The 16,782-nt window shown below is 40.5% G+C and overlaps 1 protein-coding gene across 1 annotated transcript in view; it reads left to right on the top strand.

The window, feature by feature from the left end:
- hs2st1a (heparan sulfate 2-O-sulfotransferase 1a) overlaps positions 1-11,637 on the top strand; it is a 42,761-nt gene extending 31,124 nt beyond the window's left edge. The window contains exons 2-7 of the mRNA XM_012861053.3: positions 722-972; positions 1,069-1,154; positions 2,585-2,723; positions 3,172-3,269; positions 8,015-8,172; positions 10,434-11,637. Of these exons, the coding sequence (XP_012716507.2) occupies positions 722-972; positions 1,069-1,154; positions 2,585-2,723; positions 3,172-3,269; positions 8,015-8,172; positions 10,434-10,657 (956 nt within the window). The 3' untranslated portion in view covers positions 10,658-11,637. The remainder of the gene's footprint in view (positions 1-721; positions 973-1,068; positions 1,155-2,584; positions 2,724-3,171; positions 3,270-8,014; positions 8,173-10,433) is intronic.
- Positions 11,638-16,782: the final 5,145 nt, after the last annotated feature.

The raw sequence follows: 16,782 nt of genomic DNA, 5'->3' as shown, positions 1-16,782 counted from the left end.
CAGCGATCGTTTCTCATGCAAAGCAGTTCCGCTCGGCCAAGTTCTGGGCGTTGTGACGGCCTGCTTCTTTTCTTTCATCTCTGCTGTAGATTTGCTGCTGTGTTTGGGATCGCTGTTCTGCTGCGTGACCCAGTTCAGCGCAAGCGTTAGATGGCCTCACGTCTGACCCTAGAGCCCTTTGCGATGCGGAACAAGTCCACATAATCACCCCTCCACCCCCAGGCTTGACAGCTGATATGAGGTGTTTGTCCTGATATGCAGAATTTTGTTGTTTTGTTTTTTTAATAAGCGTGATTCCAGGAATTATAGTCAAACTTTGGTTTCATCAATCCAAAGGGCATTGTCCCTTCTGTCCGATTGGATTGTCATGAACCTTAACGATGAAGGCGCTGAGGCCATCAGTGTCGCAGATTTTTGCTTATTGCCTGATAATCCCGTGTAGATTGATGGGCAGCAGTTGCTTCTCTAAGATCGTAGATGGCTTTTCTCTTTGCCCAACACTCACCTGATTTCTCCAAAGCCGCAAACTGGCAGAACATCAGCTTTGCTAGTCGTCCTGAAGCAAAAAGACTCGGCTGCTTCCTCCTCTCCCGTATGAATAGGGAGCGTTCGAGCTCTTGGTGTGCAGGATTGTAAAGTAGCTAAATGTTTACTCACTTTCCCTTCGTTCAAAAACATCTTATGTGAATCTAAGTTGAGCTTAATCTGGTCGTTCCCGCAGAGCGAGCCATCGCCAGACACGAGGTGCGGGAGATCGAGCAGCGGCACACTCAGGACGGCCTGAGGGAGCGCGGGCCGGCCGCCGCGCTGTCCAACAGCGACGACGACCTGGTGATCATCTACAACCGCGTGCCCAAGACCGCCAGCACCTCCTTCACCAACATCGCCTACGACCTGTGTGGGAAGAACCGCTACCACGTGCTGCACATCAACACCACCAAAAACAACCCCGTGATGTCCATACAGGACCAGGTCAGGACAGCAGCCTCTCTTCTGGACTCTGTGTGTCTGCGGAGATGAGCTGTGTGTGGCAGACCCTGCTTTAATCGGGGATTTCTGGGTTTTCAGGTGCGGTTTGTAAAGAACGTGACAGAATGGAGGGAAATGAAGCCGGCGTTTTACCACGGCCACGTCTCCTTCCTGGATTTCACCAAGTAAACAAAGCATTCTGTCTTCATGTTCAGTGGTTAGAGCATTGCGCCAGGCAGTGGCAGCCCACTGCTCCCCACGGGGGTGGGTTAAATGCAGAGAGTAAATTTCATTGGAATGTATGTTGTAATGACAATGAAGATGATTATTGTTATTATTTATGATGGCAGCAGGAATGCATGTTCCAGGAAATTCGACCTGCTGGGCCTTTGGTCCTTTAGCTCCCCCTTGTGGCAATTCAAAGCTCCATACTTTAAAGTGTGAAAGTGTGCGAGTTGATCTAATTAAATTAGAATGTCATCAAAAAATGTATTTTCTCTAGTTTAGTTAAAAAGGTGAATCCCATAATATTAGATAAATTCATTACATGCAGATGTTTCTTTGACAAAGCCTGTCAATGCCCTAATGGTTCTCAGTGGGGTTTATGTCCACACAACTCCGCCCACTGATTATGACATGGTCATATTGGTACTTTTGGCAAAGTGGACATTTTCCAATTGCTGCTGGAAAATTAAATTCTGGATCTCCGTGAAGCTTCTTAGCAGAAAGAATCCTGAATTGCTCTAAAATGTCCTGGTAGACGGATTCACAGACTTTGGATTTGATAGGACCCAGTGGACCAACTCCAGCTGAGGAGATGGCAACCCAAATCATCACTAACAGTGGAAAGTCCTCACTGGACCCCAAGAACTGATTTCCAAATGAAATTAAAACGTCACTTATATCTGAAAAGAGGACTTTGGACCACTGAGCAACACTCCAGTCCTTTTTACTACTAACTGCCTGTGGTTCAGCTGTGGCCTCAGTAGCAATGGGGCGGCAGTAGAACCTCGCCTGAACTTTTGAATGAGTTTTGTAAAAGTCTTGAAACTCAGGTTGTCCCTATTGCTTGTGCATATTTTTCCCAAACATATTTTTTTCTTCTACACAACTTTCCATGAGTATGGTTTGATTGAGCTCTCAATGACCAGCCAGCTTCTTTAACACAATGGCCTTGGTTGACTTAACCTCACTAAAATGAATAAAATATTTGATGATATTCTAACTTCCAGACATGTACCTGTGCATTATAACCTAGGAGAGGCTCCTTCACTTCCCACTTTTAAAACTCGCCTTAATACCCACCACTAGCGAGACTTAATTTTCATTTTAAATTGGTTTTATTGTTTCTTTTAAACGTTTTCATGCATTATCTTATTTTAATGGTTGTGTTTTAGCTTGTAGCAATGTACAGCACTTTATTACAGCTGTTTTTAGCTGTTGTTTTTAAGCGCTTTATAGATAAAGATGGTATGCTATGGTATGGTTAGGAAATGTTTTAACGTAGTGAGTTAAGATTGAATTGTTGCCATATTTAACTGTCTTATAATTTACCCCAGAAAGCTGTTTAGTGTCCAGCCTTGGCCAGTTTTCTGACTCAAATAATCCTCCTCAGGTTTGGAGTGAAGAGGAAGCCCGTCTACATAAACCTGATCAGGGACCCCATCGAGAGGCTGGTGTCTTATTATTACTTTCTGCGTTTTGGGGACGACTACCGACCAGGCCTGAGACGCAGGAAGCAAGGAGATAAGAAGGTTAAAAAAAGCCCCACATTCCCCCTGACGCTGCCCTCTTCCCTTCATGTTGGCCGTTAAAGGATCCCTCTTACTGCCTGTGCAAATCCTCAGTTATCCGGGACATCATAACAGCAAACAGGCTTAAACTGGAGGTAACCGGACTTACGTTTCCCTGAAAACATCTGCCGAAACGTTTTCAGAAAAACCGATAGAAAGTCTGGTTGCCTCCGATTTAAGCCTGATTGCAATCCCTCTTACTGAACTCAAACAAAAAAAAACATGTCAGATATTTCTCTGAAACCATGTGTGTCTCTTACACCTGTTTTCACTAACTATTCCCCTTTTAGTTCTGCTTAGTCTGATTACTAAAGGCTCCTATTGGTGTCAGATGATCTGAATAAACCCCCCCCCCCCCCCCCCCAAACTGCAGTGCTTGGCCCTCTGATCTGTTTCCTCCTTGTTTCAGACCTTTGATGAGTGTGTATCAGCCGGCGGATCGGACTGCGCTCCTGAGAGACTTTGGCTCCAGATCCCCTTTTTCTGTGGTCACTATTCTGAATGTTGGTAAGTATTCCGGTTTCTGTCCTTCTTCCTCTTTGACAACAAACCTTGTGCTTAATGCTCCAGTGGAAATGAATTAAGCTCACCCTCAGGCTCATGCAGTTCAAACTAAATATTTACATACAACCCTTCAGATGACGCAACCTTTTTCTCTCACATTAAATCTCACATAAAATCAGACTGAATCCTTCCTGTCTTCGGTCAGTCAGGATTAGCAACGATCACCAGTGGATGTATTTTAAGGCGTCTGAGAGGAATCATCATGCAGTTTGGCTGCGACACACCACTTTACCATCAGTATTTCCCCTTTCTCCAAAATGAGAGTACGCCTGGGTCAGAGTTGCACATTTTCCTGTAAAAGTATTTTTTTTATAGATCCCAACTTTTGCGTGGAAAGTGATGTACACAAGTTTCCTGCCCCATTTTGTGCGTACGCAAGCTTTATAAATGAGACCCCTGGCCTTCTGAAATAATGCTTGAACAGGGGTGTCTAAAACTGGATTACTTGATCACCAGAACACAAGACAGAGCAAGGCTTTGCAGTAAAGGAACCTTGTACCAGCTATAAATATGTAGATGGAAGTGTGAAGGTACAGAGATACTTTGGGTTCAGGCAGCAGAACCTGGCCAGCTCACCATCATAGAACCCACCAGGAGTTCTGCTGCGTATCAAGGGCAGCTTGAAGAAGACGTGAGCCCATCTGAAAAAAATGAAAGCTGAGTCAGAACTTTGTCCTGCATCACCACAAAGACCCAAATCTACAAGTAAATTCAAAAACAGATAACTGAGACTTAAGAAATAAAAAATCCTGGGCTGAGTGAATGCCCAGATTTTTTTTTTTTTTCACATTATTTGAATGTTTTTGCAGTTTTAGAAATACACATACAATAGAACATGCAGACCACTCCGAACATATGTCTACAGCAGAGGTCACAACAGACCATGTAGCCCCCGAGAACCACATGTGGCGCCCAAGAGCTGATTCTAAAAAAAAAAAAACACAATCCACCAGTGAGCTGCATTTAAAACTTTATTTTATTCAGTTTGTCTTCCTGGTTATTCACACTTGCATTTATATAGATTAAAAAATGACTACCTTAATGTTACTTGTGTTTATTTAGGTAAAATAAACACATTTTTCATGCTTTGATATATATATATATATATATATATATATATATATATATATATATATATATATAAAGCATGAAAAATGTGTTTGTTTTACCTAAAGTTAAGGTGAACTCAGACTCTTCTAGTTCAAAGGTCAGTATTGGTAGCCCTTCGTACGACACAACACCAATTAAGTAGCTCTCAGTTTCAAAAAAGGTTGGTGACCCATGGTTTAGAGCATCTAGGCCAAACAGAGGCACACTAAGGTGAAAAAAAGAAGTATAAACCAGCATGGGACATTGAAATAAAAGAAGGTAACTACAATGAACCTACATTTGGACCAAACTCAGTGTTCTCTGGTTCAGGCAGGTGTTCCAATTCTTCCAATACTTCACAGCAAGTCCTAATGAAAAAGTCCATCTCTCCATTCTGAAAATATCCCTGACTATTTCTATCCAGTCCAGAAATGATGGTGGGTCCACATTCAGTAATATGCCAGCTATGGCTTTCTTTGCAGCCACTAGTCATATTAGTAGAGATCTGCCCGATTTTTCCAGTCCTTGAGCTAAATTACATAACTAGGACTCAGTGAAATCGCAGGTCAATGTTAAGTCCATGATGCCGTTGATTTCTTTTCTCACCTCTGACCGATAGGGTGTGATCTTAGTACATTCCCAGAAAATATGAAAAATATGAAAATGTGAAAAATATCCCACACTTCCTCCAAGACTTTTTCAGCCTTTTCTGGGTTATTACATTGTTTACTCTGGATATTAGGGTATCAAAGAGCAGACCAGATTCTTCTCTTTACAGACCCAAACTTGAGGTGTTTATCACAGCATTGCCTATATTAGCCAAATTGTCATCAGTTATTGTTATTTTAGCTTCTTTTCCCCACTTGACTTTAATATATAATCTATTGAAAACATGAATATAGTCTAGATACCAGCTTCTTTGGAGCGTTTCCTTTACATGAAGGAAATGGCCTAGCTAAAATCATAATTTTAGCTAGGCCCGTTTCCTCCTCCTCTAAAGTCTTTATATTTCTGTCTTAATGGTGTCTTAACTGGAGGTATCTTAAAAAAAGTCCTGCTTTTTCAAATTGTAGATTTCCTGGAGTTGCTGATAGTGTTGTAATAGATTTTTGTCTAATCTTCCAATAACCTGTTATACCCTTCTGTGACCACTGTATGCATCTTTTATCCATATTTGCTGATGAAAAATCTGTGTCATAAGCGGCCCACCAATGAATTCGGGCGCTTCTTTAAATTTTTCTATGCCCAAGTATTTTATACCATATGTCCATTGGTACTTTTACCCACACGGTGAACTCAAAGCCCAGGGGTCTCATTTATAAAGCTTGCTTTAGAACAAAATGGGGCCTGAAACGTGCGTACGTCACTTTCCATGCAAGAGTTGGGATGTATTAAAAAAAACTTGATTGCAGAATGTGACCTCTGAACCAGGCGTATGCTCATTTTGGAGACGGGGGAAATTGCCGACGCAGATGGTAAAGTGGCAGCATGATTCCTGTCGGATGTCCATTTTCACTCCTTATCAGACTTTAATCATATATCGAGTTCATTATAGGCATTCAAAACCGCAGTTTCATTCATGCTTGCCCAAGTGACACATAACTATATAAAATGACATTTCAATAAAATAAAAAAAATCCCATAAGCCATCTTAAATCTTAAGTAAAAGTCCACAGAACATTTCATCAGGGTTTTCAGCCATCACATTCCTCTCCCCGATGATCACCTGGGTGGTGTGTTGCACAGATTAACAGATTATTGCCACAAGGTGTGTAGCGACTAATTTAATCGCTGTAAACGGTCAAACACAGTTGTGCATAAAGCTGCGTGGTGAATGAATGCATTGGTACTGTTGGAAGACCTTGGAGGTAGGAGAATTAGAAGGAGACGTGGTTTCAGGGATCAAATATTTCCTGGCCAATGATGATGACAGACAAAGATGCCACTGATGGGCTGCTCTCCAACCCCCAGAATGCAATGTGCTACCCGCTCACACCATGCACTGCAGCGTCAGTCAGCTTCTTAAAATGCTTTTTTGTGTAGGGGTGTTATTTTTTTTTTTGGGGGGGGGGGGTCTTTATCATTGTGGGGGAAACCTCTCATTCCTCCTGGTCTCACTCCCTTCTCTGAATACCGATCTGAACGCACAGCCTCAGAGAGCACGGCTGTCTTCCAACATTTAAAACAACAGTCAGGTTTCATTTTAAACGTCTTCTTTTGATGTGAGCAACACGCGTGCTCTTACATCTGATTTACAAATTTAATAAACGGCTCTCTGTAAAACTTTCCCAAAGTTTCTTTGCTTTTTCTTCGTGGTGGCCACGTCACCGTGATGAAAAGACGATCAGCTGAGTAATATAAACACACATTACCATTCATGAGGTGCTTTGCGTTGACCATTTATGGTTGAATCTGGGCGTGTAGGGAGCAGAACATGAGAGGGTACCAGGTACGCAAAGTTTTATAAATGAGACCCCAGATCTCGATCTCATTGATGGGTGAGTTTAAACGGGCCGTATGTGTAGGAAACCCCTCAAACATCTCCCAGCTGAAAGTGAGGAGTGGACCGAGCTTCCCTCAGACTGATTACAGAAACCCGGAGGTGGCTACAAGAAGCCTATCGCTGAGTCATTTCAGCCACGCTAGCTTTTACCGGCTACGGTGTCCTGAGAAAACACATTTTTGTTGATATCATTGTTTAATGTGTATAAGTAGCTATTAAATCATTCTCCTTTCCAGAGATTAAAAAGTCATCGATATTTGAACATTTTATTGAAGAACTGAATATTTCATTGGATGTCCTCATTTTCCTCATAACACTGTTAACTTACCAGAAAAAGGGAGAAACTCCAGTTTAGGGTTTATTTTCCAATTGGGCCCAATTCATTATAAGGTAATGAAAACTTATAAATCTTGCATTTTCCCAGCTACTACTAGACAGCCTCTTAATCTCCCACCCTTTTATGATTTCAGATGCGTTTCCATTGTTAATTCTGCTCTGCATTTAGTTCCACAGGCTTGGTTACCAAGTATTGAAGGACAAGATAGGTTTGTTATGTTTCTGCATTATTTTATTATCTCCATTTGTATAATTAGTTCTGAATCACTGTCCGTTAGCATTGCATCAAGTCCTTAAAGTAATCTGCCCTCTCCCCCCAAGATCTTTCAGATCTTTCAGCTCTGACCCGATCTCTGTACAGTATTCCTGAACTCTTTTAGGGCAGCTCTCTATTTACACCCTTCTCTACAGAATATGCTGGAAAGCCGCTTTGAGATCAACTAAGAAACATCAGAAACTGTTTTATCTACAGCACTTCTCAGCCTATAATGTCATTTTAGCATTTAACTAGTTGTCTATTTGTCTCTGTTTTGTCCTCTAGGTTCTCAACACACTCCTCACTTCATCACTCTAAATGCCTGTGTTGCTGCCATCTCACTCCTGTTCATTTTTCTAGCCTCAGCAACATTATTCCCTCCCTGTTCTTCTTCTTCCCAGATCCTTTTGTCCCTATCCTTCGCACTGAGCAGCAACCATTAAAGAAACCACATTAAGTTGAAGTTCTCCCCATTAACCCAAATAAAACCCAATCTGTGTGCAGGAACGTGGGCAGCCAGTGGGCTCTGGAGCAGGCCAAGTACAACCTGGTGAACGAGTACATGCTGGTGGGAGTAACGGAAGAGCTGGAGGACTTTGTGATGATGCTGGAGGCCGCGCTGCCACGTTTCTTCAGAGGAGCCACCGAGCTCTATAAAACAGGTACTAACGCTTGTGCTCTATCACTAAATTCAGTATTGAGTATTGTCTGCTGGAATAAACAACAATCACAACACTTTTCTGAAATTGAAATTAAGTAAAATCTTAAAAAAAAAAAGAAAACAGACTAAAATATTTAATCAAATAACCAGAATTCCACCAAGCAGATTTTTAAAGGTACCCGGAAAAACTCCTCACTCATGCCAGCGATTCAAAGTGAAACTGAGAGCATTTCTACGTGCCTTATGGTATGAGAGCTTGAAATATTTTACCCCACAGCTGTGCAGCCAAACAGCACTCAACCAGTGAGGCCAGCTCACAAAAAACAGCATTTGCTAAGAATGCAAAAGATGTATTCAGTCCCCCTTTACTCTGATGTCCCTCAATAAAATCCTGTTCAGTCAGTTGCTTTCTAAAGTCAACTACTGGAGAGAAAGAGTCTTTAATCTGGGTTATAAATCCAGCTGTTCTTTGAAGGCCTCAGAGGTTTGGAAGAGATCATTAGAGAACAAACAGCATCATGGAGACCAAGGAACCCAGCAGACGGGTCAGGGAGGAAGCTGTGGAGACGTTTAAAGGAGCGCTAGGTTGGATAATGCTGTCTGATCCTGGAAATGGAAAAAGTATGGGACAACTGCCACCCTACCAAGACATAACAATACATCTAAACTGAGCATTACTCGGAGAAACAGCCAAGAAGCCCGTGGTGACTGTGGAGGAGCTGCAGAGATCCACAGCTCTGGTGGAAGGATGTGTCGCGTTGTCCACGACGCTTGTCTTTGTTGAAGAAAGCGACAAGATGCCCTGTTGACTCAACTGGTGAAGGGGACACAGCAAACATCTGGATGAAGCAGCTCTCATCAGACTAAAAGGAAACCTTATGAACCTGCTGAAACTAACACTGGTCCTCAATCTGGACACACCATTCCTCGGGTGAACCATGCGATGCGTTTCTTTAGCAGGGGCAGAGAAGCTGATCACAGTCAATGGCAGGATAGATGGAGGTAAATACGGGACAATCTCTCAAGGAAACCTTGTAGAGGCTGCTAAAGAGTTGCTAGAGTGGAGGTGAGCCTTCCAGCAGGACAATGGCCTTAAACATTCAGCAGAGCTACAGGACTGTCTCAGAAAATTAGAATATCGTGAAAAAGTATACTAGTAGGCTATTCAACTAATCCCTTGAATCGTCTAATTAACTCAAAACACTGCAGGGTTTCCTGAGCCTTGAAAAACACTCAGCTTGGTTCAGTAAACTAAATCACAAGCATGGTAGTGGTTAAGAGACGACATAAGATTCTCACAGTAACTGGTGTACTGACCATGGCATTACTGTCCTTGATTGGCCTGCCAATTCCCCTGACCTGAACCCCATAGAGAATTTGTGGGGTATTGTGAAGAAGAAGCTGAAAGACACCAGAGCCAACAATGCAAATGAGCTAAAGGCCGCTATTGAAGCATCCTGGGCATCCATAACACCTCAGCAATGCCACAGGCTGATTGCCTCCATGCCACGCCGCATTGATGCAGTAATCTGTGCAAAAGGATTCCCAACCAAGTACTGAGTGCATTAATGGACATTTTCAAATGTTTGATTTTGTTTTGCTGTTATAATTTTTTTTTTTACTTGGTTTGGGGAAATATTCTAATATTTTTAGATAGGATTTTTGAGTTTTCTTCAGCTGTACGCCATAATCAGCGATATTAAAACAATAAAAGGCTTGCGATATTTCAGTTGATTTGTAATGAATCCAGTATGTATGACATTTCATATTTTTTAATTGCATTACAGAAAATAAAGAACTTTATCACAATATTCTAATTTTCTGAGACAGTCCTGTACAGTTTGATGCTTCAGACCAAAACACATTGGTGAATCTAAATGGCCTACACAGGTTCCAAACCTATACGTAATCAAGAATCAGTGGCTTTATTGAAATTGATCTTTCCGCTAAGCTGGACTTGAGCTGTTCTGTAAACTTTCAGCTTCTGGGCGCAAAGCTCCTATTGCAGCAAAAGGTGGAAAGTACGACTCAGGCTAGCTGAATAAAAATGCACTCCACGCATTTCTGAAATGACTCGATTAAAAAAAAAAAGTTTCCTTTCACTACACAATTTGATAAAACCCCAATAATATATATAAAGCATGTGATTGCTTCAGGTCAAACTGTGAAGGAATTCAAATGGGATGAATACTTTTGTATTTCATGGGGGCCAAAATAAAATTCAAATCTTGCTTCTTCTTGTTTTCTTCTTTCTTTAAAAAGGTAAGAAATCCCACTTAAGGAGGACCAGTGAGAAAAAGCCACCCACCAAGGAATCCGTGGCCAAGCTGCAGCAGTCAGACATCTGGAAGATGGAGAACGAGTTCTATGAGTTCGCACTGGAGCAGTTCCAGTTCGTCAGGGCCCATGCTGTCAGAGAAAAGGACGGGGAACTCTACATGCTGGCTCAAAACTTCTTCTATGAAAAGATCTATCCCAAAAACTAAAACGGGCTCTCTCACCAGAACAGGTGGGGGCAGAATTAGACACTTTCTGGGGAAGAGACGTGGAAAGATGGCGGGCGGTGAGAGGCGAGGACTTGCTGCTGTCGGTTTGCAGGTTTTGTGACGGAGGACCCGATGCGGCGCCGCTACGTAATCCTTGTGCCGACAGTTGTTATCCATCACCGGCTCAGTCAGCTGGACGGGCAGCTTGTGTTTCATCCGCAGGTTGTTCTTAGCAGATCCTCCACTCTGTTTTCCTTCCACAACAAAGGCCGCCTGTGCCGAGGAGCCCCGGCCGGCATGTGTGCACAGACGACCCGGCCCGCTGTGGATCAGGTGTGAACCTGGCTGCTTCTTTAACCTGGAGCAAAAGAAAACACTGGCTCTGTACTGTTTGATCGTGTTTGGTTGTATTTTAGCTCTTTAATATGAATACTGTTCACATGTGAGGACTGACATTTGTCCCGGTGAAAGGCCTCACCTCCGCGACTAACATAAAGAGACTGAAACTGTAAAAAGGTGACTACCGGCTTGGACCTAAAAAAAAAAAAACATTTGCCGTTTTTTGGGAGGGGATCTGCTTGTAGACTTTTTACTGGGGAAAGTGTGTGTGTGTGTGTTTTCTATTTTACTTGATGTGTGACTTGTAAATGAAGGGTGCTTTTACACTTGATGTTATTGGTGGGTTAGATGCTGCTTCTCTAAACATTTTAAGTCCCCTTTTTTCCTTTTCAAGCAGTGGCTCATGTATTTTGTAGCGATGCACCGATCAGCAGCTTGTGGCCCATTTATGTTCATTGATTTTTCTAAAGATTTGACCCGTTGACACCGATTTTGGCTGACTTTCTTTACAGACTATTTTGAACCCTGCTTGCTGATAGCAGGATGCCTGGAAAGGTGATCGATTATTTATGTTTAGAGCAGAGGTGACATCACACTGTGTGTGAGAGAGCAGTCGCTGTAAAACAGGGTTTTGCCAATTAAGACAAAAGGAGGTGAAATCCGAACTGTCTTTAGTGTGTCTTGTTAGCTTTTACCACGTAGCTCCTAGAGTCAGAAGCTGTCTCTGTGTGTAACATGGGTGTCAAACACCAGTCCTCGGGGGCTGATGTCCCAGGAGTTTGAGATGTTTCTCTGCTTCATCGAACATGAGTCAAGTGTATAGCTTATTAGCAGGATTTAGGTCCTGGAGGACTGGAGTTTTATTCCCCGGCCCTAGAGGCTGTAGGTGGTAATCTTTAGGTTTTCAAACAGCTGCCCACTTGGGATGGGTGATATGGACTTATAATTTAATCGCAATATTTTGTGGTTGTATAATACGGTAACACCAAAAGCGGCAATATTTTCAAAATGCTTTGGGTTATCCAGCTGTCGTTGTCCCTCTATACTACCAGAGAAACAAACACTGCTCTTAAAATGAAACTTAATCCTTATCAAATAGGCAGAGGTGGGTATAGTAGCCAAAGATTGTACTCAAGTACAAGGAAAAAGTAGTCAGCCAAGAAATTACTCAAGAGTAAAAAAGTATTCTGTAAGAAGGCTACTCAAGTACTGAGTTACTAATCATAACAGCTGATGAATTAATATTTAGCAATTATGCAATCGGACAGACAAGGTTATGTGCAAATTCTGGTATTTTAATGAAAAAAAAGAATACAAAGAATAACACAATTGCAAAATAACTAATTCAGACAAAAAAAACTTTTCTAAATTGTTTTCCAAAATTAAACTTGAAAGCAATACTTACAGCAGTTAATGTATATACAGTATGTTAGAACAGTGCAAAGTTCTTACAATGACTATATCTACTGTTTACTCTATGTTCATTTGACCTCCAAATGGCTCAATGAGCTCAGCAGATAGAAAATAACATTAAAAGAATAAAGCTTGTGTACAAATAAGAGAAGTCTCACTTTAACATAATCTCTAGGTTTTTGTCTCTCTGGTGCATTTGTGGTTAAAACAAGTCTGTTCTTTATTAATGAAGTTACTCGCAGTAGGTAGAGTAGCCAGAAATTTTACTCAATTAAAAGTAAAAAGTACAGTGCAGTAAAACTACTACTAAAAGTACATTTTGTTCAGTAATTACTGAAGTACATGAAACTGAGCAAATGTAACTAGTTACTACCCACCTCTGCAAATTGTCAACTTCATAATGCATCAGTTACATTATGTAGTGCAATTACACCATAGCACACAATAACTGAATTCAATCATGTGATCAAATATATAGATTTTTATAGATGATTGGAAGATTAGATTATAGATTATAGATTATTGGAAGCAGCAGTGGAAAAAGTGATAAACCCAGTCATACTGTCAGGTTTTTCAGTTTGCAATCATGATTGTGATAAACGACGATTGCTGTCAATCATTCTTTCTGACAAACATGATAATTGGCCATCCCTATTGTAAATATTTGCAAATCCAACATGTTCTATAACAGTCACAGATTGGAAGCTCAGAGGGTTAAAACAGCTTTTACATGTTCAGTCTACCTGGATAAAGTTGGCTTTGGCCCTTTCCTGATTTGGAAAAAAAAAAACTGAAGGTGGGTACGAATGGACATCCCGCAGCAGATGGTACCTTTTTTTTTGTCCAGAAAAGGTTGTGTATGAAAGGCTGCAGGGAGTATAAAAAAGCTGTCTTACTGAAGGAGTAATATGGCTCTCTGGGGTGTCGCAGCCTGAATGACCAGCCGACTGGCTTCCACAGAAAACTATTTCTTTTTATTCAGCTACTCTCTCACTTTTGTTTGTTCTCCATTTTTAAACAACCCACTGACACTGAAAACTGCTAACGTTGAGTCTTCTTCCCTCTGCATCCACACTGAAGAGTGTTGTTGGTGCAGCCCATCAGATTTTTGAGTCTTCGTCCAGCTGGTCACCAGTCTGGGCTCGTCAAGCTGAATTTTGGTTGATTCTGGTCACTAGCCAATTTCTGTGTGCATCTCCAAGGTAGCTGGATCATGAACTTTTACATTTCTCCTCTAACATCCCTCCTCAGTGAGCCGTTAGTTTGTGTGATATAACTGAATTGTAAAACCACTAAAAGATGGTATTCTGCTTGCTTTTTGTTCTTCTTCACCTACAACTTGATAAAAGCTTGATGTCACTTTTTCAACAGTTTATTCCATTGTGAGTACAACCCCTGGCATAAAAATATCGAATCACCACTTATTAAGACGTTTTGGTCAGTTGTTTTTCTTTGTAGCGGCAAAAAAAATAAATCTATAAAGTCTTCCTAAATTATATAAAATATCCTTGTTGTAATTAATGGGAATTGTTTTCAAATCAAGTAGAGCGAAAAACAATGGAATCGCTTGTTTTTAATAATATAAATCAATAATGAATATAGATTTATTGATTTATTTTATTCATGAATCATGAATTTCAAAAAGTCCAATTGCTTCTTTGTTGCACGTCCTTTGAACCTCTGACTGACTGAATTATTGGAGCCACAGACCGTGGCTGTTTCTCTTTAGCCCACTGGAAATATTTGCTCCATTACAATTCAATTGAGCGTGTGAACTCCTGTTTCTGCCTGTTTGTCTTCCATTTCTTTTGTTGTGCATTTTCTATTTTCAAGGCATGTTGCTTTGAGCTGAACCACATTTTAAGGGGTAGCTCACTATTAGCATCCTTGGAAGGAGTTTAATAGGCCTTTTCACGGTAGAGTTTATTGGGGGGCCATGTTTCCCAACAATCAGCCAGCTGCAACAGATCCTGAAGGTCTGCAAGCAGGGCTGGCCCAAGGTCATGTGGACATGAGCAGAATCAGATTTGGTGGAATTTGTGAGAGAAGGTGTGGTTTAATTGACTAAGCTTAAGAGCAATCAAGGATAATTGGTTATTTGCTGAGATACGAACAAACCGAGCCCAAAAACAAACAAAAAAAAACATAAAACTAGTAGCATCAGATTGTATATACCGTATAACATGTATATAATACAACTAGGAAACATTCAAGATTGTTCTTTACATTTTTACAAAGTTAACTTGAAATATTTTTATTTCTCAACGAAAATCACATCAGATTCAATAGTACGGTAGTCTCATTCTCAATAAACAACACAGAAAAGTTTAGAATCCAGTTGTTCTAAAATTCAGGCATTGATATTTGAACCCTGACGGTTTGGGGGTCCTAAGCAGCAGCTGAGGTCACTTGCCTTGGGCCGGCTCTGTCTGCAGGGACACTATTAGCTGCAGACTCATTTACTGAATTGTGTTTGTGCAGCTATTTGTTTCAGAAATGCAAAATCAGGGTTGATTCCACAATTTCTCTCCTTAGAGTGATTTAATTATTTTTTCCTCTACAAGAGGACTTTGTGCCAGTAATTACAACATCATTAAATTTATTTAAGGTATGCTTTAAAAAGCCAGTACTGAGTACCTAAAATGTCAACATATTGCAAATAAAATCAAGCAATAAATAATTATTCATAGGCTACATGCCATACATAAGATAGAGATGTATAGAAATCATTTTCAGATATCTCTAACTTATTTAATATTTCCATATTTAAGTCATTGTACATAGGATATATTATTCTATTCTGTTCTGGAAGGTGCACCTCCACTTCTATTATCTATTATTATTATCTATTATAGTATGATTTCATGGTTCCCCCCATTATATTTACTGATGGATTTTCTGTGCTACAGAGATCAAACAAATACTACAATAAAATAACAGCAAATTTGTTATTAATCAGAATAACCAAATGAAACAGGCATTTAGTAATTACTTAATGGACCATTTTTACGTTATTCCAATTTTAAATTAAATATTAATACTATAAAACAATCATTTAATTGGTTTCTTTTAATTTATTTGTGGCATATTCGGATCTCTATAAGCCACCTTGTTAAGCTGTTAAATAAAAAATGGCTTTGTGTCACATCTGTTTTTTTTTTGCTTCAAAGAAGAACAAAAAATAGTTTTATTTCATTTGATATTCTATATTTTTTTGCCAGGGTTTGTACAAGACTACAGCAGGGAAATGTAACTTCTGCTGAGGACTGGAAACAAAGTTCCCACTTTGCTATGTAACACTCAAGTTGTCTTCTTCTGCCTGCGATCCTCAAACAAGTTTACTAGCCGATTCAATCTAATCTAGATTACCAGCAGGTTTTTTAATTTTACTGTCATGCTCAGCTGGTTAGCGTTGCATAAAAATGATGATTTTCATGATAAGCTAATCACACAAAGAGGATAAAATGTGGACCTTGCTTGTGTCATATGATGGAGACCTGCCATTATAAAGGCGAGCAAGACATTCCGATGGACCTGCTGTAGTAGACCATCCCGTTTTGTGTGCCTTTTCTCCGCCTCTCCTTGCGTTGCAGCTTTGTACGAGGGAGAAGAAAATAAAATCTGGCTGTCATGTGTTTTTAATTTGGATCTGACAAAAAAAAAAACAATATAGAAAAGGGTTTTTTTTTAATTCAAGAGATTCTGTGTTGTTTCTTTTTTTTTTATCCCTTGCAAATGTTTGAGCTGAATTCAAATGTTTGAATGTTTTGTACTCAAATGACAATGTTATAAAACCTGATGTAGAAAACTGACTGAAAAGTATTTTAAGATGAAATTCTGTAGGAATCCTGCTGTAAAGGTTTTGGGGATTTGAATCTTCAACACGCGTATTTTCTGACGACGTCTGCCAGAATGTACAAGCAGAATCTTCTCTCATACAGATCACGCAGCTGATCATCATGGCCGACTCTAAATTTGACACGTTTGTGTGAGAGGACATGCCACAGTGTCGGGAGAAGTTTACATGAGCCGCTGTTGCCCGTCAGAGCTGCTCGTCCCTGCTCACAGATAATCCCTGGACAGGCATCATCAGCTACTGGACTCCCCATAATCTCAGATCGCTCTCTAGTTACAGCTTCCTGGTTTTGACCCTTTGACCAAAATAAACAAAAACAGTGCACTTTCTCCTCCCACCATCTACAAAACTTCAATTGCAGGCATATTTTTACTACATGATTCAGGACTAGACAATGGTATGAAGTTATAAAGTGGCTCCTCTAGATGAGGCTTTTAAAATCATCCGGCATGAAATCGATGATGGTACTACCAACAATAAAGTGGATAAGAGGGTATAGATATGGATTGATGGATAA

The sequence above is a fragment of the Fundulus heteroclitus genome, chromosome 6, assembly GCF_011125445.2.
Source record: "Fundulus heteroclitus isolate FHET01 chromosome 6, MU-UCD_Fhet_4.1, whole genome shotgun sequence".
NCBI lineage: Eukaryota > Metazoa > Chordata > Actinopteri > Cyprinodontiformes > Fundulidae > Fundulus > Fundulus heteroclitus.
Note: the sequence above shows the minus strand (reverse complement) of the source record. Positions and strands in the feature narration are given on the sequence as shown.